This window comes from Erpetoichthys calabaricus, chromosome 3 (assembly GCF_900747795.2).
Source record: "Erpetoichthys calabaricus chromosome 3, fErpCal1.3, whole genome shotgun sequence".
In the NCBI taxonomy this organism is placed as follows: domain Eukaryota; kingdom Metazoa; phylum Chordata; class Cladistia; order Polypteriformes; family Polypteridae; genus Erpetoichthys; species Erpetoichthys calabaricus.
This window is the reverse complement of record NC_041396.2, coordinates 175,027,284-175,048,900: the sequence shown is the minus strand read 5'-3', so window position 1 is coordinate 175,048,900 and position 21,617 is coordinate 175,027,284. Positions and strand designations below refer to the sequence as shown.

At 37.2% G+C, this 21,617-nt stretch overlaps 1 protein-coding gene across 2 annotated transcripts in view; it reads left to right on the top strand.

Moving 5' to 3' along the window:
- mdn1 (midasin AAA ATPase 1) overlaps positions 1 to 21,617 on the top strand; it is a 306,186-nt gene that overhangs the window by 198,475 nt on the left and 86,094 nt on the right. For both annotated transcript variants that reach the window (XM_028791087.2, XM_051925449.1), the window contains exons 63-72: positions 3,539 to 4,193; positions 8,150 to 8,311; positions 9,240 to 9,513; positions 12,989 to 13,224; positions 14,700 to 14,795; positions 14,885 to 14,979; positions 15,108 to 15,232; positions 20,598 to 20,753; positions 20,864 to 20,973; positions 21,466 to 21,539. In XM_028791087.2, coding sequence (XP_028646920.2) covers positions 3,539 to 4,193; positions 8,150 to 8,311; positions 9,240 to 9,513; positions 12,989 to 13,224; positions 14,700 to 14,795; positions 14,885 to 14,979; positions 15,108 to 15,232; positions 20,598 to 20,753; positions 20,864 to 20,973; positions 21,466 to 21,539 — 1,983 coding nt within the window. The remainder of the gene's footprint in view (positions 1 to 3,538; positions 4,194 to 8,149; positions 8,312 to 9,239; positions 9,514 to 12,988; positions 13,225 to 14,699; positions 14,796 to 14,884; positions 14,980 to 15,107; positions 15,233 to 20,597; positions 20,754 to 20,863; positions 20,974 to 21,465; positions 21,540 to 21,617) is intronic.

The window sequence follows — 21,617 nt, the reverse complement described above, 5'->3', positions numbered from 1 at the left end:
TCAGCATTTTTTGAGGGGCAACCGTGTCTTCTAGGGGTGCATTTAGCCCCCCTGCTCACAAGGGGCTGGCAGTGCTCATGAGCTGGCTGTTCAATGAAGGTATGGCACTGACTGATCAGCTTCTGCATGCTCACAAATGGCACTGGGAAATGACTATAGCTGGTTGTGGCGGTTTAAGGGTTAAGAGGAACAAAATGGAAAACTCAAGAACACTCAGCTGGAGATGCATTACAGTCAATCAGCAGCAAGGAGAAATGAATAATGCTGTAGCGGTCCGGTGCCGCTAAAATTTACACTGTCGAAGACGGTGATTTATTTATTTTTATGGGGGAGATTCCACGGACGCACCCAGCCTTGACCCGACCCACATACACTCACAGAGACAAAAATAAAGCAAACCGGTAATAAAAAAGCAAATAAAGAATATAATAAAAACAAACGAAATAAATGAAAACAACGATACCACCCCTGTTCCCCTTACAGCGATTACACATTAAATACAACAAAGCACCAGCAAGACACACACAGTAAATCATGAAAAACGTCAACAGATGAAATGTAATGATGAAGGTAGTCCAGAGATCCGCTAGTTCCTGAAATGGTAAAGACGGGTGGACGGGTTCAGGAGCGCTCCTTTCTTTGCAGGATGGCCATGAATCCACTTACAGTCCTCATGTACACAGGCAGATGCCAACCACAAAACAATCCAGGACAAAACAAATAAGTACAGGTAACCCATCAGAAGGCAGGCAGACAGGAACTTGTAACACAAATTACAAAAACTTTTTTTTTGCTTTTGGTCACCGGCCCCCTTTTTAAAAGCTGCGCTGACATCCTTTGACCCCAACAGCCCCAGCACCCTCAGCAGAAGACCAATCAGAGTCACTGCTGGGAGTTGCAGTTTCAAATTCTATTGGCTACTTTCACCATCCCAAGATGCGTTTTCCTCTACAGCTGCTTCCTGTTCTCTCTACAGTGCAGTATTGCCACGAAAAAAGCCATAAAAATTGCGGAGGATATTTGTGGTTTCTGCTAACAATTATTAGATAGGTTCTAAGGAAAAATCCGCGAATGACAGAGGCCGTGAACTCTGAACCGCGACTTTGCGTGGGTCTACTGTATGTATACGTACATTTAACAGTCAAAAATATAACCAATCACAATCCCCATGCTTATTAAAACCCATAACAACACAAAAAGGTTAATATTTGGCAATACAGCTAGTATCTTCCTAAAGTTATCTTTACTTCTTACTGCTTTCTGAGACTTGATATAATGCCCAGGAAACCATACAAAAAACAGTTCACACAAGGCAATGTTAAACGTTTAAGAATGTAATTGTGAAACTAAGTCTACTAAGAATGGGTTATAGTGTTTTGCACTATTAACAAACAAAATATTTCAGTCAGCTTCCACGTCTAAGTTTCCCCCGAAATGGTCATGGCTCTATGATTTTTGGCTGAAGAAGGCACGACCAAATATTTTCTGAAAGGGAATGAATATTTATATTTATTATTATTATTTTATTTATAACAAATGCAGAAGGTGCTGAAATAGTTTTTTACTTTGAGGTTTATGCATTGATCAGTGTCACAATATCATAATTATATTGAAACTGAATAAGCGAATACTTTTCTTTAGTTGCTGCATTTGATTTTGATTAAAATGTGGATTTTCAGGAAAATTCTTTGTATTCCATGGCTGATTTTTTTTTTTTTCCTTTTCCTTTTACATATCTGCCCTGCATGGAATTCAACAGTAGTTTTCATAAAATACGCTCGAATTTGCAGGTTGGACCAATGTGAAGTGTATTTGTTAAAAGCAACTAAAATAACCAGAAACAAATGACTGCCAATTGAAAAATTATGCAAAATATACCCTTCCCAGTAATAACACACCTCGTAATTGTTCCTCATTCCGCATAAAAACATACCAGGTGAATCAGTTTCAAAAGAAACAGGGGTATAAATATACCTATAAGGAGATAGAAAAGGTAGAAAATACAGCACACTCTAATGGTTTGTGAAATTACTGCTTTCCCAAGCCTTCTGTCTCTTTTAAAGGCATTTGAGGAGTCCTATATATATATATATATATATATATATATATATATATATATATATATATATATTTATATAATATATATGGAACTCCTCAAATGCCTTTAAAAGATGCCTTTAAAAGAGACTATATATATATATATATATATATATATATATATATATATATATACACACACACACAACTGTAATATATATATATTCATTGCATTCGTAGTCTGAGTCTCGACAACCTGAATTGTGTGTGTATATATAATATTATTTATTTATTTATTTATTTATTTATTTATTTATTTATGTATTTTTTATTTTTAAAGTAGTATTCTCATTTGAGGGGTACGTTAGCTGACCATAATGAGAATATTATGAGTACTGACACCTGATATTTTACACCGATCCATGTCCTAATTTGTGTGCATAATTATCATTGTGCTGTGACTAAATCCAAAATAAGCCTTAAGGGAACCCTCACTGAGAAATAAAACACATGCAACTCTGTAAAATTATAATAATGAAAGATTTACAAAGCATTTAATATCTTCTTCGTGGGAAGGAAAAAGGGCAAACAAAAAAGATATTCTAGCCATTACTTCAAATAGTGGAACGAGTCAGTCCCATGCCTTGGCTTCATTACACAATTAGTGTGCCCCAAGATTGGTAATCTGTGAGTGCATATGTTTTTTTTTGTTTACTTATTACTAGTTTGTGGCTATTTATTGTATTTTGGTTGTGGTTATTGTTCCATCTGGGTCTTTTGTTGTTTGAGGCATTGTAACGCAGTGATTGGCACTGCTGCCTCACAGCTCAAATCTCATTTCTGTCCGCAATAATTGGTCTATCATAGTTGTCAAACACTTGCTAGCCCTTAGATATAATTAAAATGTCATTGCACCTTTCTAATTCACTAAAAAGTATTAAAGTTCCTCCTTCCTCATTGACATCAGTGCATGTTGCGGAGTTTGGAAAACTCATGGTGAAGGAAACTCTGCAGTGTTCTCTCATCACTAGTAAAAATAAACCCACAGCTCATTTCATACTGTTTATACTCTTCATCTTAGAGAACACAAGTAGTATAATTCCTTGAATCTGAAGAACATAGTATTAAGTTGTCTATAAATGACGTTGGAGTTAAAGTCTACATCACTGTGCAACATTTTATTTTAATCTAAAGTATATGTTGATCAATTCAGCAAGTTTTATAATAAATGCTAATCACCACATTTACATTTAGCAGTGTTAAAGATGGCTCTTTTCCTTAAGCCTCGTGTGCCTTTCTTCACTTTTTCTTGTTTATTTGTATATAATGATTCAACTCTTGTTGGATAATGAATTAGCCCACTGGAACTAAAAATTAGAAAGATATTTTAGTCTGCTATAACACAAACATTTGTCAAGGGGAGCTTCAGTATCAGTTTGTTTTAAAACTACTCAGAGTATTCAGAAAGAAGCATCACTCTTTGTTTTTCTTATCTTTTCAGATTCCTCTGTTCAAGAATGAAGTTTTTGAGGTCTCGAATTGCAGAACTTTCTAGAAAGCAAGCATACAGACCAAATGACCAGCAGTATGAAAATTTGTACAAAGATATGCATCATTTTACTACTAGCATTGCACAGGTTTCTTGGGTTCAAGATTTGCTATCACGTCTACTAAAAATGCTTGAGACTAAAACAAAGGTAGAGATACAAAATCTGTTAAATGAAGAGGCAACATGGCAGCTTTCACTCCATCATTTCATCAATAGACTTACAGAAAAGTATCCTTTATATCCAGACATTGTGAGCCCAGTGAGGGCATCTGTTCTTCAGATACAACATGGGATGCGCCTTGTTGCATCAGAGGTTTCTGCTACTCTTTTTCATGTGCCTCATTTGTCAGAGTTTATGTCTTGCCTTCTAGCATTTCCTTCTTTGTCCCCTGGTTTTCCATCTTATTTGGCCCGCGCTGAACATCTGTGCTCTAAAGTTGCCTCGGAAGTCTTAAAGAATACTGGAAAACTTCTGAGCAAGGACGTTGCTGTTTCTCCTGACCAAGTACAGCTATTGTTGAATGCACTACATTTCCTACTTTGCCATGTGTTGTCCTTGGGATACTTGGACTTGGACACCTTAAATCTGTTTAGACACATATGTCAGGTGGGTGTGTGTTTGTACTGTTTGATTGATATTTATGGATGTCACTGTATTTGTTTATATTTTTGTTTCAGGTTGCTAGGTACTGTTGTTGAAGCAGATTAGGCAGCATGGGCACCCTCAGCCCAAAAGAAGGCACTAGCTTATTTATTGTAGTGCGCACATACAGACTCGATTCAGATTATTTGAGCAACTGGCAAATACGGCAATGTTATATTTATTACAGTTCTTTTCACAAAATATCCCCTCTTCAATCAATTTCCCATCATCTGCTTTACAGAGTTTCTAATAATTATGACCTCGTTCAACATCTTTTCTCATAACAATTACCAGGTATTGCAGACTTTCTCATAACAATATCTTGCTGTCATAGAATTTCTCATAACATTTTACCCTTCACTATCTGTTTCTTCATTAAAATCCCTCTGGCTCAAACGACATGTTTGACACCTGGAGGTGAACATCACCTAGTCACTCCTCCCTAATCCTGAGCAGTTAAAGATTGAGGGCCTTTGGTTAATTAGTTCTCACCACTACTTTGGACAGTTAATGTTTACTTGTTGCACTAGCATCTCTTAATGCTGACGTAATGGATAGCCGTGTCAGTTAGGCAGTAGCATGCAGCTTTACCGATAAGGGCTAAGCTGCAGAGAGCTTGCTGTGGTGCCTCTTGACTGCTTGAAATAAAAGTACAGGTTCTTAATTAATTCTTACATAGTTTTAAAGTGGTTTAGTATACTCTTATGTGACTTTATTATTATTCATAAAGAGGCACAGACATATAAACTTAAATGCTCCATTACACTACACGCCAAAAGAGTTCAGAAACCTCACAATATGAAGAAGAAATAATGATTTGGCTCCTGATCGATAACTGTGCAGCCCACAACATGCTTCCACATTTACATAATGTTCATATTGAATTCCTTCCACCCAATTGCACGGCAGCGCTTCAGCCATTGGTTTTGGGCATCTTTTGCACCCTGAAAGTGTATTATCCAAGGAAATGCTGAGAAAAATTCTCGTCAGCATAACTTGTAGGCAGGAGGAGATTAAAATTAACACGAAAGAAGCTATTGAAATGATTGCAAACGCCTGGATACAAATTAAAGAAAGCACTACAGTAACAAATACAGAATCTCATTACAACAAAATTTTCATTACAACGAACTCACAGGGACCTAAAAAAATATTTTGTTGTAATGGAATTTTACCTGTATATGCACTAATTTTATATATATATATATATATATATATATATATATATATATATATATATATAGATATATAGATAGATATATAGATAGATATATATAGATATATAGATATATGTAGATATAGATATAGATATATAGTGGCAAAGGTGCTATATAAGCATTGACCTGACACAGACTTACAGCAGAGGCACATATAAAAATAAACAGGTTTTTCATTTTTCTTCATTCATGGGGCATGTCTTCCCTATGTCCCACAGGCCCAACACAGTCCAAAAACACCCAAAAATCATTCCTCTTCCTTCACTCCTCCCATCTCTGGCGCCTGGAGTGGTGACTGTCGGCTCCTTTTATAGGCCACCCGGAAGTGCTACAGATGCTCGTTGACCTACTTCCGGCTGCATTCCCGCCCAGATGGGCTCGTTAGGCTGTGCAGCTCCCCCTGGTGGTGGCCACGGAGCCCAACAGGAATGAGCTCCGGTGTTCCAAAATATTGGCCCCGATGCAACCCAGGGGGGGCTGCCAACAAGTGTTCCAGAGGACGTAGTGTGCATCCCATGACTGCTCCCCCAGATCCAGTGTCAAAGGGGCATCCCGACTAGGCATGAGTCCCGGCCATCTGCCACAGTATATATATGTGTGTTTGTGTATATATATACTGTGTATATATATATTATATATAATTATATTAACTTTCTCCACATTTGAATCGCGCATGTGTTTTTTTTTTTTTTTTTTTTTTTTGAGCCTTTCAAATTGCACTTCTTTCATAATCTGCTCTGCATGTGTATAGCGCCAACGCTTGTGAATGTCTTTATGAAGTTCTACTTTGTCTTTTACTCTGTCTTTTAATTCTGAGCCCGATTGGACTTGCTTTGTTTCAATTTCACTTGTTACGGGCTGATAATTACTTGCCTTATTTTCTGAATTTGCACCTAGATTATTTTTTCTTTTTTCTTTCCAACGCTTTTGAGTCTCTTTTCTCCACACTGCTTTCTTCTTCGCTTATTCATCGTCGTTTCATTTATAACGTATTGTCCTTATACGCTTTATATGCGTTGAGACCCCGGATCTGTATGTGCTCAAATCATTCACAAGACTGAATGTTTCGCTGCCCCGTTGTCTTATTTGATAGATTGTAAGTAGGGAGTGTCTTGCAAGAATCTCATGTTCTACGTCATCGTGAGACGGTCCTGGGTCAATCTCTTGGCACAATGTCTCATGTTTACGGTCCCCGCGAGACGCACCATGGCAAGTCTCTTTGGTCTTGCATGTCCTTTAAATGTCTTCTGAGAAGATCACGTATCGTAGCCTTGCTTTTGCTTTCAAGGCAAGGATTTTTTTTTATAATAGAGAGATATATCTATATGCACTAATATGAAAGCTTGCCAATAGTGTTCCCATAATTAAGCATTGAATGCTTAGAGAAACTTGTTTAATCAATGTCAGGCAGAAGACCCAGCACCTGCATTCCTAAAACAAAATCTAGCTGCTTGTTAGTTCACCTCTTTCAAAGAACACAACATCCTTGATTCACAGAAATTTAAAAACAAAGCAAGTGAAAGGGCAGGCAGGCCGCTCATGTATGCTAAAATTAATTGTGCCTTTCTTAATTAACACCTTCATGGTCTAAGACAAACTGTAACCCTTACTATTTTAACATGCACCAGGATGTAATCCTTATTTTCATATATGCTCATGATTCTCTTTGAATATATGCAAATCATCAAATTTAAGAATATACTTTTCTATACTGTTTCATATCATTTGGAAACTGTAGTTAGGCAAAAATCATTAGGTTAGAAATTAGTTTTCTGTATGGTGTAGGTAGACACATTGCTTATCTGGCAGCTGGTGAAGTAAACATCTCGGACTGCTTCCTCTTTGGTTTCTGTTTACAAACTAAATAGCATATATTGTCACTAGAAGTATTATTAAACCTGTTTAAGCAAATATAAAATGCTCTTAAATGGAAATATTGCATACATATTAATGGAGGAGTAAAGAGATGCGGTGAAGAACATAAATACTCCCTGTGCCTGACAACTGTGTGTTTTTGATTATTCCTATTTTACAAATTCATTATTTTAAGACATTTTCTGAATATTTTGCTGTACTTACCTGTATTGTTGTCTCTTTAAAAAAATGCAGGAGAGTATTTATAATTGTTTTATTGTTCAAAAACTTTAATTCTGTTAAAAAATCTGATGTTTTTTAAGCATTGATTCAGAGTAATACTGTCATGTAAAAAATTACCATTACTTTGCTGTCATTTTTGCTTTTACATTTTTATATATATTTAGACCAAGTGTACAGTTTTATAAAACTTTTGGAAGAGTACAGTATGTTATAAATGTCAGAATATGTATATTACAAAAAATTGTCCACTTTACATCTCCACATACAAGGCCTTTCAAACAGTCATTCTCATAAGCATCTGCTTCCCATCCATTCCTAAACCCCTTTGTGTACTACTAAAATTAATGTAATAAGACTTTTAAATCTAAAACATTATTTCTGAATGCTTACATTGTATAGTTTGTGCTTTGCATTATCAAATATGTGCTGCATTGTAACTGCCCAGATGCAAGAAATTTGAAATATCTATATAAGCTAACTTCTCTTTGAAAGTATTCTTCATAGAGCTGTGCTTCTGTAAAGTAAATATTGTTAATGGAAATATGAATCTTAATTAAACTAACAGTCATTACAGTAGAATTTTCATTCTGTCTTTGAAATTTACAGGCTGTAGTCAATGAATGGGATGAGCTGGAGCTTCTTGCAAGACAGAGGGAGAAAGAGAAAACAAGTTTGTATCACTATCGTAGCCAACAGCACGGATCAGGGCTAAGTGAGGAGGAGGAGGAAGAGAAACAATTTAGAGCCTTATTTCCACAGTATGATAAGGTGAAAATTTTCATTTTGTCATTTCCAGTTCAAAATTTGGCTCGTTCTATTTCATTCGACTCTTTATTGGGAGTGGCAATATGGTAAAGTGGAGACTGGATTTGAGTTCTTGTCTGGTTGCTGAGTATGTGGAAGATGCACAGTTTCTACTTGCCCCCATAGGTTTTACTTTAGGTATTCACTAGTTTTCCCCCATATTCCTAGGTATCCATCCAAAGTTAATTGACCAGTCTAAATTAGCACTGGTATTTTTGTCTTAGAGTGCCCTGCAACAGAATAGCAGACCATTTCAGGGTTGGGTCTTGCCTTTGTACTTTGTCATCCTACACAACACTAAATTGGATTATGTGAGTCAGAAAATGGTAGATACATCCACATTGTCTGAAGGCTGTATTTGTTGTTGTAATTACATTTTAAGATGTAGAAAGTAATCCTTTGTGCAGCATTGTGGCACAGTAGTTAGCACTGCTGCTTCACCATCATTCTAAAGTTTTGTTTTTCAGCATGGATTTTTTGCCAGCTACTTCATTATTCCATTATTCCTCCCATATTTATGCTGATTGGGTTAGGTTAATTGGCAACTCTAAATTGACAAATCAAGAATGTGTATGTGTTCAAGGGTCCCTGAAATGATCTAGCTCATTGCTTGGGAGACAAGCTCATTAATATCATGTTAGGGTACAGATTCTGTGACTAGAATTATGTCTGGGTCAATAGTAATAGTTTATGTTGAGGATCAAAAATGTATTTTTTATCCTTGATTCTCTCCTTTTGCCCTGACTTGTTCCTATTTTGGCCTGCTATTTGATTATATTGCAGTGTATAAGGGACTCAACACAATTTTTATATTACACTTTTTATCTTGAAATAACACTATAGTTTTATTGAGGGTGTTAACATGTATCCTTTTTTCTCACTTCATGTAAAGGATTTTACAGATATTGTATCTGAGCCAAGTTTAGAGTCTGTTTCCACTGATAATTTGGAAGATTCAGAGAACAACTCGTCTGAGTCCTGCTCCATTTCCTTGAGTTGTATGTGGACATTGATACAGGTTCACCAACGGATTAGCATGGAGTTCTCTCACTCACTTTGGTACCAGCCAAGTTCTTCAGCCTGCCAGCCAAAGGATTATCTCTCTGCCCTGACATCATCCTATCAAACAGCTGCTCCCTTGATGGCAAACGTTTACCACTTGATTGGTATGTTTTTCAACCATTTGGCACAGAAACAGAAGCTATTAACTTGTATTCACTTTTAATAGTACAGTATGCATTTTGATTTTTTATAGACACATCTTAAAATATAAAAGGATTTTTCTCAGATTTTGAGTCTTTGTTAGACTGAGAGTACATTGCATAGAATTTTATGTTCTGTTAGATTTCATTTCCTGTTAAATTATCGCTGTGCCATGCAACTTCCCCTTGTCAGCAAGTGGGCCTACAGTTACAGTAAGATGAAAATCTGGTATTTGAAAAGTAGAAATAAGAGCAAGAATGTTGCATGTTGTGCAGAAAATTGATATTCACACTAACAAGTGCTATACACTAATTTAAAATGGACATATGTAGAGTCATTACTATGTAGCAAAATGGAGACTATAAATACAGATATAAATGCAATTTCTTTTTGAAATAATATTTTTTTTCCTGAGTTAATAAGAATTTCAAATTGTTCATATTGTGGTTTTTATATAAGTTCACTGGACAACAGAAAAATTTATAAGAATGATTTAATGCACTACTCTCCATATGTAGTCAAAATTGGCATTTTTGCTGAATATGCAAGCAATTCACATTTCAGCTGAAGAGGTTTATGAATTTCATCCTTTATTCTTAGAGTTTGTTCTACCTTGCCTCCATTTATACTGAGCCCATATGCTTGAACTTTGTAGTACCTATCCAAGTACTATAAAACTTAGTTTAGCTTCATGATTTTCACTTTCTAACTGGATAGCATGCTTAACTAATTTATGGCATAATAATCTACTCTTGTTTGAAAGATTCTGCAGAGAATTTGCTGTTTTGTTTTGGAAGGTTTCTAACCCCTCTTCCCTTTTTGCAAGTAAAACCCTTTCCCTGGTTGATCTGAAGTGTAGCACTGCCAAACAGAAATAATGTGTCTGATTCCATGCTGCCAACATTTGTTGTCTTTATGTATATATTATTTTTTTGTTGAAAAGGCCATTGTCGAACAATTCATAGGGAATGCATTGTGGGCTCTGGTTGATATAATTAAACAAAAAAATACAGTTATATAAAATGAATTGATGTTAATGCCAGTTTTCACTTAAAAATAGAATTTTCTTGTTTTGGAACATTAGGAAGGATTCTGAAGCAAGAGCACATCTTAGAGAGGGATTTAAATTGTTTCACATTTTTCCTGTATCTGTGTCAGCTGCTTCAAAGGTCCATCTCTTTTAGATGGGTATATTTTTGTAAGAAAACAGAACTGGACTTCCACAAGTTTCAGTGAAGCAACTATGCAGTGGGTGGCAGATGAAGTGTGTTCTTTTTGAAAGTGGCAGTATATGTCTACAGACTCTTTTCATGATGTTTTTGTTTCAAAGCAGTTCTTTTTATATCTCCAAAGAAACATTGTCTGCCATTTTCATTTCTAAAAATTTGTTTTTGGAGTAATAGAACAAGTGGCAAGGCTTGGCCACTTTTACTTATATCTAGTTTTCATTTAGACTATAACTGCAACATTATTGGTTATGGACCTTTTTTTTTTTTTTTTTTTTTTTTTTTTTTAAACAAAAGTTTTCCTCATTTCATCTGAATTGGCCAAGTGTCAGTGCTGTTCAACTAGGTTAATGGATGGTTACAGGAAACATGAACAATAAAAATCTCACTAAAAGTGCTTTATGACTTGTGTTTACTTCCACTGAACTCCCCTCAAGATATCAAAAGTTTCTAACTCTGTAATCTCTGAATTTGCTATGCTTTTTGTTAATTTGAAAAAAAGCAGTGACCTGAAAAGTACTACAGTGGCATTTCATCCAGTTCTGGTGAGTGTTAAAAAAACAGGTGAAGATAACATGGATGGCCTCATAGCTGTCACTCCTTAGAATGTTAGAAGCTTTTGGGAACTGCTTGAAATGACTTGGTAAATAAAACACTAGAAAAACAAGAAGAAACTCTGAGAAATGAACAGAGCAAAGCTTCTTGTAACCACAGAATAGCTAATGTATTTTAAACATACCTAGTATCTTCTTAAACCTTTTTTGCTTTACCCAGGAAACTGGTTTTTGAAAACCATGTAGAGGTCAGTCCACGAGGACTGATCCAGAATTGTTAATTCCTGATCTCTACTGATTGCTGAATTGACTGCTCTTTGGCTTGCTCTATTGCAATATTACTTTTGTCAAGCAAAAAGTTGAAGGCACTAAAGAAAATTTGTTTTCCTTACAATATTTTCCAGGGTTCTTTTAAAATTTGACATAAAGAGTGACAACCAAATAATCAAGGCCTGCTTTCAAGCATTTTAAGCACTATTGAACCCACACTTAAACATAGTATGATTCTGGTTTGGGATCTATTCCTGGGACTAACATTATTAATAGTATTGTCATGATCAGTCTTCAAACAAGCCTAAAACAAAATGAAAAAAGTTGATCATGGGACTGTCTATTTTCTAACAACTTTTATTAATAAATGAAACCACCCCCAAGAAGAGACAAGAAACTTAATAAATTAAATAAAAATACTATGACAAACTGCGACAAATTCCTTAGCACTAATCTAAAGTTTAGTTTTAACAAAACATACCCAATTTAAGCAAGAAACAAGCCAGAAAGGACCCAAGGCTAGCAGAATTAGGAAATGCCACTACACATCACTGATCTGCGCAGGTGCTTTAAATATTGTAAGTCACAAGGGCTTCCTCATAATTCGCTGGATCTAGACAAAGTTCATCTGAGACGGTGGCCTTGGTGTTTGACACAAAACCAAATAAGATAGATACATAGAACTTTATTTGTCCTCATGGGAAAATTTGGCATTTTACAAAAGTTTGTTAAATAAATAAATAAAATAGATAAATACATACACACACACACACACACTATGGTCCTAACACCCACCAGCATGACTAAAAAGGAAGAAAATTATATATATATAAAAAAAAAGAGAACTTCTGACTTGGCTGCCACAGTCACAGTTTGGCATTATACAGTAGTTCATTGCCATTGGTATAAAGGAGCCCCAGTAGTGTTTCCTGAGACCCACCACGGTGTAAAAAAAAAAAAAAAAACACAAAATGGTGAAGGATGTTGCTACTCACATTAAAGGAATGCAGTCCCCTGTGCAGTTTCTTATATAGTTCCTTTGTGTTACAAGACCAGTCCAACCTGTCATTAATGTTAATTAACTAATAACTGAAGATTATTAACACAAGGCTAGACAAGGGAAAACCCCTAACAAGCATAATACAGGTTTCTGCTAAAAATAATAATGTTAATAAATCTAATTGAAGTAAATTCCTGAGATGGTTAACCTGATGATTTCCTGGGCTTAGTGTGTAAAAAGGGTTTGTACTGTGCTCTGCATGTACCGCTCTTCGACCTCTTCAGCATATTGGTCACAGTATAAATAAATTCTTGCTAGGATTTGATGTTATAGGTGCCTTTTTCTAATTTAGATCTCACCAACTTTTTTCCATCTTATTCTTTTTCAGGTTGTGAGCATAATGAGCATCTCCTTGGTAGTCAGCTTTTGATAAGTGCCCTCATTCAAAACACAATATTGAATAACACTTCAACTGACCTGTTTCTGAAACCCAGTGGATCATATGATTTTTATCAGCATGCCAACATTGCCCAAGTTAGGCTTTGTCATCCTGTTCTTGAGGATCTCAACAAGGCTGTTCAGAGCAGGCTTCAGGAATGGCCTGAACACCCAGCTCTCATGCAGGTGAGCCACTTAATTCTTCAGATTACTCACAAAATAAATGTTAGCAGAGCTGCACAATTTGTTTCCCAAAAATGATGTATTAGTGTTGCGGTCTTTGATTCTCTGTATTTTATTACAGTCTACTAAAATATATATACTATAATACCCATGTTGTCTTTGCTTATTTATGATGCCATGTAGCAGGAATGTCTAAGCAAATAGCTGCTTTTGGAATTACTTTTATGTAGCCGTTTTCTTCTGACATCAACCCGCTGAATACCTGTAACTGAAATTTTGTTGATTAAGAGAAAGGTAATCCCCAAGGCATTAATCTGTTTTAATCAGTGGTCAAATTTGTATTATTGTTCTAAGTAAATATTATAAAACTTTATAGGGTCATTATTTTAAAACTCAATAGGTTACTTTGTCTTTATTTTTAAAACATGGTTATCATTGACATTTCACAAGCATCAACCTCTTTACAGTGGTTTCATTTATAACAAAAGATAATTTGCTATGTTTATTCAGTTACTTTTTCTTATATAGTTCTCTTTTTTGAGGTTTTAAGTTTATTCAAATGTTTAAAATTGTAAGACAGCTTGTTATGTTAGCTCATCTGTCTTATTTCATATTTCCAGACTAGTCTAATTTGTACTGTTCTCATGTAATGGACCTAATACAAGATGCAAAAAATCATGTGATTCTGTCCTGTGTGTTGGTTGCCTGTAATATTTAATCTTTATTTAAAATTTACTAATATTTTCAGGCAATATTTATCATTCATCATAAATAATTACTTTTCAGTACTTTTTTTCAGTGTACATGCTATATATCCAAACTATGAAGCATAACAAAAATGTTCTTTTCTTTTATTTATTTGTACAAGGATATTGTTTCAGTAATATGCTATGCAGTCACATTGGTTTCATTCACTTTCACATGTTCACTTTCTATGCAGAGTTTATATGATTTCTTAATATTTGGGTACTCTGATTTCCTCCCACATTGTAAATATGTTCAGGTTGTGTTGATTTCTTCTAAAGTGGACCAGCACAACTCTGTTTGTATGTGTGGGTGTATACATGCTTGTGCATCCATATTCTGTAGTTGACAGGTATCTTGTCTGTGGACGGTTCTTGCTTTGCATTTGATGCTACTAAGATAGACTTAATAAGTCTGTTGAGGTGAAATTAAGTAAGATGTCTATGGTAACTATGGGCAAGTTTCTATTTTACAGGTATGGCTTCATTGCATACAATGCTGTAACATGAAATTTGCAAATGATATTTACCTTGATGCCAGTAAAGTTTTAACCTGTGTGCACTCATCTGCTTGACCCTGTGATAATTATGTATAATTATTCTATTATGTAAACATCTTCAGTAATAATACAGTGTTACTGACAAATCTGCAGCTCATTTACTTATATGGTGATTTGCTGATCTCTTCTGTACATGTTTTATGTTTATATCCAGTCTGAAATTTCTCTGTTTCAGATTTTGGTAGTTACAGAGCGGATCCTTGCCTTTCCCATCTCAGATCCTTTAGCAAAATTCCTTAATGGCTTAGAAATTCTTCTGGCTAAAGCTCAGGTAAACAAATGACCATTACTAGTTGCATTGCACATTTAAATATTAAGTATCAATTCCTTTTCAATGTGCTTTTTGTCTTCTATCTCCAGGACTGGGAGGAAAATGCAAGTAGGTCTGTGTCTCTTAGAAAACAACTCGATGCTGTAACTCAACTGATTATACAGTGGCGCAAGCTAGAATTAAAGTAAGAATATAACGTATTATGGTGCAAAACCACTGTTAACACATAAAAAAACTCATTGATGGGACTATACAAGGTCTGTGCACCTTTTGAAAGGTTCTGTTGAATTGTGTTATTTTTCTTGCATATAGTTGTTGGACAGAAAGCCTTGATAATACTCTGAAAAAGCACTCTGAAAATTCAGCAAAGCACTGGTTTCCCATCTACCAGCTTTTGGAGAGTCACCTTCAACAGCAGCGAAACCAGGAGAACTTTGGTAAATTTGTGTTTGTTGGACACTTTTAAATTTATTTATTTATTAAATTTATTTAATTTTATTTATGTTGCAATGTAAAATTTTTTTTCATCATTTTGATTTGGAAATTGAATGTAACATAACTCCGTAACTCCTTTCATTCAATATTTAAGCAGAAATTGCAAGTCCTTTGCAATAAATATTTACTAGCTTTGCAAAACTGCTTGAACTTTATCTTACTGGATGGAGACATTTTCTTAACAGTTAGTTTCCTGCAATATATTCTAAGTTACACTGAAGTTTCTGGGCTGGGGACTCCAGAATGTTGACTATTTTGTCTTTAGGCCTCTCTGTTGTGTTTTTCACTGTATTTTTTGAGTTACCCAAATAGAAAATTGTCTTCCATGTACAGAATTTCTGGTATTGTACTGTAGGATTTCCCTGTACAGTGATACCTTGAGATACGAGTTTAATACGTTCCGTGACCGAGCTCTTAAGTCAAAATGCGTGTATCTCAAATTAATTTTCCCCATTGAAATTAATTGAAATGAGAGTAATTCATGCAAGCCCCCAAAAAACCACCCCAATTTTTTGTTAAATGTTTTTAACATAAGAAAAATGTATTTATAATGAACAAATATTGTATACAAACAAAATAAAACCTAATACATATAAGAGAATCTAAAGAAATAAACAGATGTTGGCAAAGCCGATTAGCGTATTATAATGTTTTTTTTCTTTCACTTCACTTTTGCTTAACTTAATTTTCTTTTTTACTAATTTTTTTCTTTTTTGCCACGCTTTCACCACTTCCATTCGCATGACGTTTCAATAGAAACCTGTCCAAGGAGCTTTGTTTAGTCCTCCCCTTTAGAATGTTTCTGAAATGAGTTAGGCAAGCGTCATTAAATAGCGCGGCTGCACATTCAGTTTCATTTCAGTAAAGTCTGGTGTTAGGCAAGTGACATTAAATAGCGGCGCTGCAAGTTCAGTTTCATTTCAATAAAGTCAGGTGTTAGGCAAGTGTCATTAAATAGCGCGGCTGCACATTCAGTTTCTTTTCAATAAAGTTAGGCAAGTGTCATTAAATAGCGGCGCTGCAAGTTCAGTTTCATTTCAGTAAAGTCAGGTGTTAGGCAAGTGTCATTAAATAGCACGGCTGCACGTTCAGTTTCTTTTCAATAAAGTTAGGCAAGTGTCATTAAATAGCGGCGCTGCAAGTTCAGTTTCATTTCAATAAAGTCAGGTGTTAGGCAAGTGTCATTAAATAGTGCGGCTGCACGTTCAGTTTCTTTTCAGTAAAGTCAGGCGTTAGGCAAGTGTCATTAAATAGCGCCACTGTATGATCAGTTGTAATTTTTTCAGGGTGTTTCTTTTCTTTAAAGTTCGAAACTTTTTCCCACATTGCAAACACTTCCTTTATCTCACTTTAAGAGATAAACTCCTCTGCGATACCGATCTCCTGCAGAACCTCCGTATGTTGCTGCGTATGTAGTTCCGTCAACTCCTCTGTCGTCAGTTCTACGGAATGTGCAGGGACAAGCTCTTTGATGGCTCGTATTTCGAATTTTGGCTTGTAACTCAAGACAAAAAATCAACCTAGTGACGGCTCGTAACTCAAAAAACTCGTACATTGGGGCACTCGTATCTCAAGGTATCACTGTATTTTAATTTATTTTCACATGTCTGCCAGCCCCTAACACAGAAAAACATTGCCTAAGCATGTTGCTGTTGCCTTCCTACTTTATGGCTGGAATAGTGTTCTCTATGTAATACACAGTACTTAGTGTTGTGGTGAGAAGAATAGTTTTTTGTGCAGTTTGGTCTATGGATTCTTACATTTCTTCTATATCATCTGTTGAAAACTGTAAATCTGTTATAGTTGCCATCACCTACTCGATGACCTCTTTCAGTAAGGCAGTATCCATTTTGATTTTGATTTTTTTTTTTTTTTTTTTTGTAAAACACCTTTTGCACAAATTTATATTCTCACTTTTATCCATGTCTTGAAATTAATTTTACTGTGTTTAGTGGGATCTTTTGCATCATGGAAATACATTTACACCCTTCTCTGATGAGAAATGCTTACTGAGAGATTCAAGTTCTGGTTTGAATGATTCTTGGAATGTTTATTGGTGTTTGTGCTTAGTGGATGGGGGATTTGTCAGAGACTGGTTTAGTGAGTTGGGTGGTGGCCGAAGGCAGGGACCTTGGCGGTCCGATCCTCGGCTACAGAAGCTGGCTCTTGGGACGTGGAATGTCACCTCTCTGAAGGGGAAGGAGCCTGAGCTAGTGCACGAGGTTGAGAGGTTCCGGCTAGATATAGTCGGGCTCACCTCGATGCACAGCTTGGACTCTAGAACCAATCTCCTTGAGAGGGGCTGGACTCTCTACCACTCTGGAGTTGCCCCCGGTGAGAGGCTCCGAGCAGGTGTGGGCATACTTATTGCCCCCCGACTTGGAGCCTGTACATTGGGGTTTACCCCGGTGGACGAGAGGGTAGCCTCCCTCTGCCTTCGGGTGGGGGGATGGGTCCTAACTATTGTTTGTGCGTATGCACCGAACAGCAGTTCGGAGTATCCACCCTTTTTGGAGTCCCTGGAGGGGGTGCTAGAGGGCATACCTTCTGGGGACTCCCTCGTACTGCTGGGAGACTTCAATGCTCACGTGGGCAATGACAGTGAGACCTGGAAGGGTGTGATTGGTAGGAATGGCCCCCCCGATCTGAACCCGAGTGGTGTTTTGTTATTGGACTTCTGTGCTCGTCACGGATTGTCTATAACGAACACCATGTTCAAGCATAAGGGTGTTCATATGTGCACTTGGCACCAGGACACCCTAGGCCACAGTTCGATGATTGACTTTGTGGTCGTGTCGTCGGACTTGCGGCCACATGTCTTGGACACTCGGGTGAAGAGAGGGGCGGAGCTGTGAACTGATCACCACCTGGTGGTGAGTTGGCTTCGATGGTTGGGGAGGATGCCGGTCAGGCCTGGTAGGCCCAAACGTGTTGTGAGGGTCTGCTGGGAACGTCTGGCAGAGCCCCCTGTCAGTAGTAGCTTCAATTCCCACCTCCGGCAGAACTTTGACCACGTCCCGAGGGAGGTGGGGGACATTGAGTCCGAATGGGCCATGTTCCGTGCCTCTATTGTTGAGGCTGCTGACCGGAGCTGTGGCCGTAAGGTGGTCGGTGCCTGTCGTGGCGGCAATCCCCAAACCCGTTGGTGGACACCGGCAGTGAAGGATGCTGTCAAGCTGAAGGAGTCCTACCGGTCCCTTTTGTCCTGTGGGACTCTGGAGGCAGCTAATAGGTACTGGCAGGCCCAGTGGAATGCGGCTTCGGTGGTTGCTGAGGCAAAAACTCGGGCATGGGAGGAGTTTGGGGAGGCCATGGAGAATGACTTTCGAACGACTTCGAGGAGATTCTGGTCCACCGTCCGGCGTCTCAGGAGGGGGAAGCAGTGCAGTGTCAACACTGTATATGGTGGGGATGGTGCGCTGCTGACCTCGACTCGGGATGTTGTGTGTTGGTGGGGGGAGTACTTCGAAGACCTCCTCAATCCCACTAACAAGCCTTCCAATGAGGAAGCAGAGCCTGGGGACTCGGAGGGGGGCTCCCCCATCTCTGGGACTGAGGTCACCGAGGTGCTCAAAAAACTCCTTGGTGGCAGGGCCCCGGGGGTGGATGAGATACGCCCGGAGTTCCTCAAGGCTCTGGATGTTGTAGGGCTGTCTTGGTTGACACGTCTCTGCAACATCGCATGGACATCAGGGACAGTGCCTCTGGATTGGCAGACAGGGGTGGTGGTCCCCCTCTTTAAGAAGGGGGACCGGAGGGTGTGTTCCAACTACAGAGGGATCACACTCCTCAACCTCCCTGGAAAAGTCTATTCGGGTGTCCTGGGGCCTCATGTATAACGCCGTGCGTAGAACTCACACTATAACATGGCGTAAGCACAAAAGCGGGATTGTACGTATGAGAAAAATCCAGATGCAGGAATCTGTGCGCACGCAAACTTTCACGTTCTTCCACTACATAAATCCCGATCAGCGTGAAAAGTAGCGCACGTGCACGCGCCTTCTGTCCCGCCCCAACTTCTCCCAGAATTATGCCTCTTTGAATATGCAAATCGATATAAATAGCCTTCTGTGAAAAGACAATGGGAAAAGCACAGGGGAAAATATAAGAATTTCATCGAATACCAAGTGGAGGCAAAGGAAAAACGTACTATTTGTTGGTTTAAACAGTGGTATAATCAACAAAAGAAAGTTGATCGAGTGACAGTCGGAGAAACTTGAAAGATCAAGTTCACAAAGTCGCACAGTGCCCGAAATAAAAAAGAAATCACATATCAAAGTCGCCGTGAAAAGGCGAGTTGTAGCCCACCGTCTGAGTGTCATATGAAAGCTTATTAGGGTACAGACAAAAAAAAATAGGCACACAGTGGGGAAAAAAGCATGAAATGTCAACTTTAATCTCGAAATTTCCACTTTAATCACGTAGTTTATTTTGCCATTAAAGTAGAACATCATAAACTTCATCTTAAAATCGTTTATTTTACTAGTTTCTCAAGTAGCACGTTAAATGCTTTGTTCTGTATTTGATCTTCTATGTGCTCTATGTTTGTGAATCACTACGTGCTTCCGTTCTTTCTCTTTCTCCGACAGGACACAGAATCCATTACATTCGTGATATTACAGCTCTCTGAATAATTAAAATACTGAGATGTATACGTGATATAATTTTCATGATGATAGGAATGAAAGCATGTTATTAAACATGGGAACACGGTGGCGCAGTGATTGTTCATAACTCACGCAAGAGGCTTGCTGCGCCATGAGCGACCTTCGATGAAATAATTTATTACAGAAGTACTGTCTCTTTCAAACGTACTAACCTCCAATTCCTGTCCTTACTTTTCTTTCTCCAAATACCCAATCGCCACACAATCAGCTCTGTAATAGACGTTAAGCCATCTGTAAGCTTAGAACGCCGATTCTTCAAAACTTTTAAGGAACATTGAAATATCTTCGTAGTACATGTTTAATTATTCTATCCGTCTCCTTCCAGTGTCACGTCACTACCAGCAATAACACAGCGCAAGGCAGGAGCTATCCGTGAACTAGCTAGCACTGCGGCACCGTGTCCTCACATGTTTAATTATTAACAATACAGATTATTTAAATGAAGTTAGTTTTATCTGTATACTATAAGCAACATATTTTGCTGCATTTCATCTTAAAAATGTTATTGTCGTCATACGCGCTTTATAAAGTGTCGCAGGTTGTGCAATATTATAACTGTAGTGAAAGTTTACAGTGTGTGTGTGTGTTTTCCACATGTAAATTAACAGTACATATTCTTTGTCTTCCTGTTGTTCAACAGATGACAGTCCAAAAAGCAATTTGTCCCTGTCTTCAGTGACTAGAACTCTACAGGCTTTTCTGGAAGATTCAACTTTGGGGGAGTTCCAAACAAGGCTTGAAATGATTCTGTCCTTCCATTGCCATGTGTTGCTTATTCCTGATCAAGAGGGTAAAAGTGAGTCTCAGTAAAATCTGCAGTATTTGCTGTTGCTTCTTAGAGCATAAATATTCTTTTAGTAATTGTTATGCAAAACTCTTAACTTTTTTGTTATTGTTTATTCCCAGAGGCTTTGTCCAGTCTTCTTTGGAACTTGTATAATTACTACAAACAATTTTCATACTCTATTCAGGCTAAAGTAACTGAGCTTCGCCATCCAATTGAAAAGGAACTTAAGGTAAGGGTTTAATTTTCTACATGCATTCTTATAATAAAATCTGTTGTGCCAACCCAAATTATGAGATTGTTGCTTATTTTATTTCTTATTGTTTAGTTTTTTTTTTATTTGAACTGCATTTAAATGGAGTCAATTTTCCAAAAATGTCTAATAAATCATTATTAATATTTCATCCTTAAATTCATATAATCTGGTAAACAGCTATAACTGTTTTGTCACTGACCTTGCTTATTATTTTTGACTAAACACAATAATGTTATCTTCTCACTGGGTGGCTATGTCTTTTTAAGTATTAAATGTTGTCTCTCTCTTGCTGAGATACTGTGGATAGGAGAAAAGTCAAATCTGTTATAATTGTGTGTCTTCCTGGTATCAGAAAATTAGTTTTCACCTTAATATATATATATTCGTTTTCATATCCTTAATTTCTGAAGAAATGTTTACCTTTAACCTGTTTTTTTTTTCTTTTTCTTTCTGAACTAAATATTTCAGGACTTTGTGAAAATCTCAAGATGGAATGATGTCAGCTTTTGGTCAATAAAGCAGTCTGTTCAAAAAACCCACAGGTGAGGAATACAGTTAATTAGCTTTGAACAATATCAGCTGCTTATAATATTATTTCTGCAAGTAAGGCCTCTTGAGTT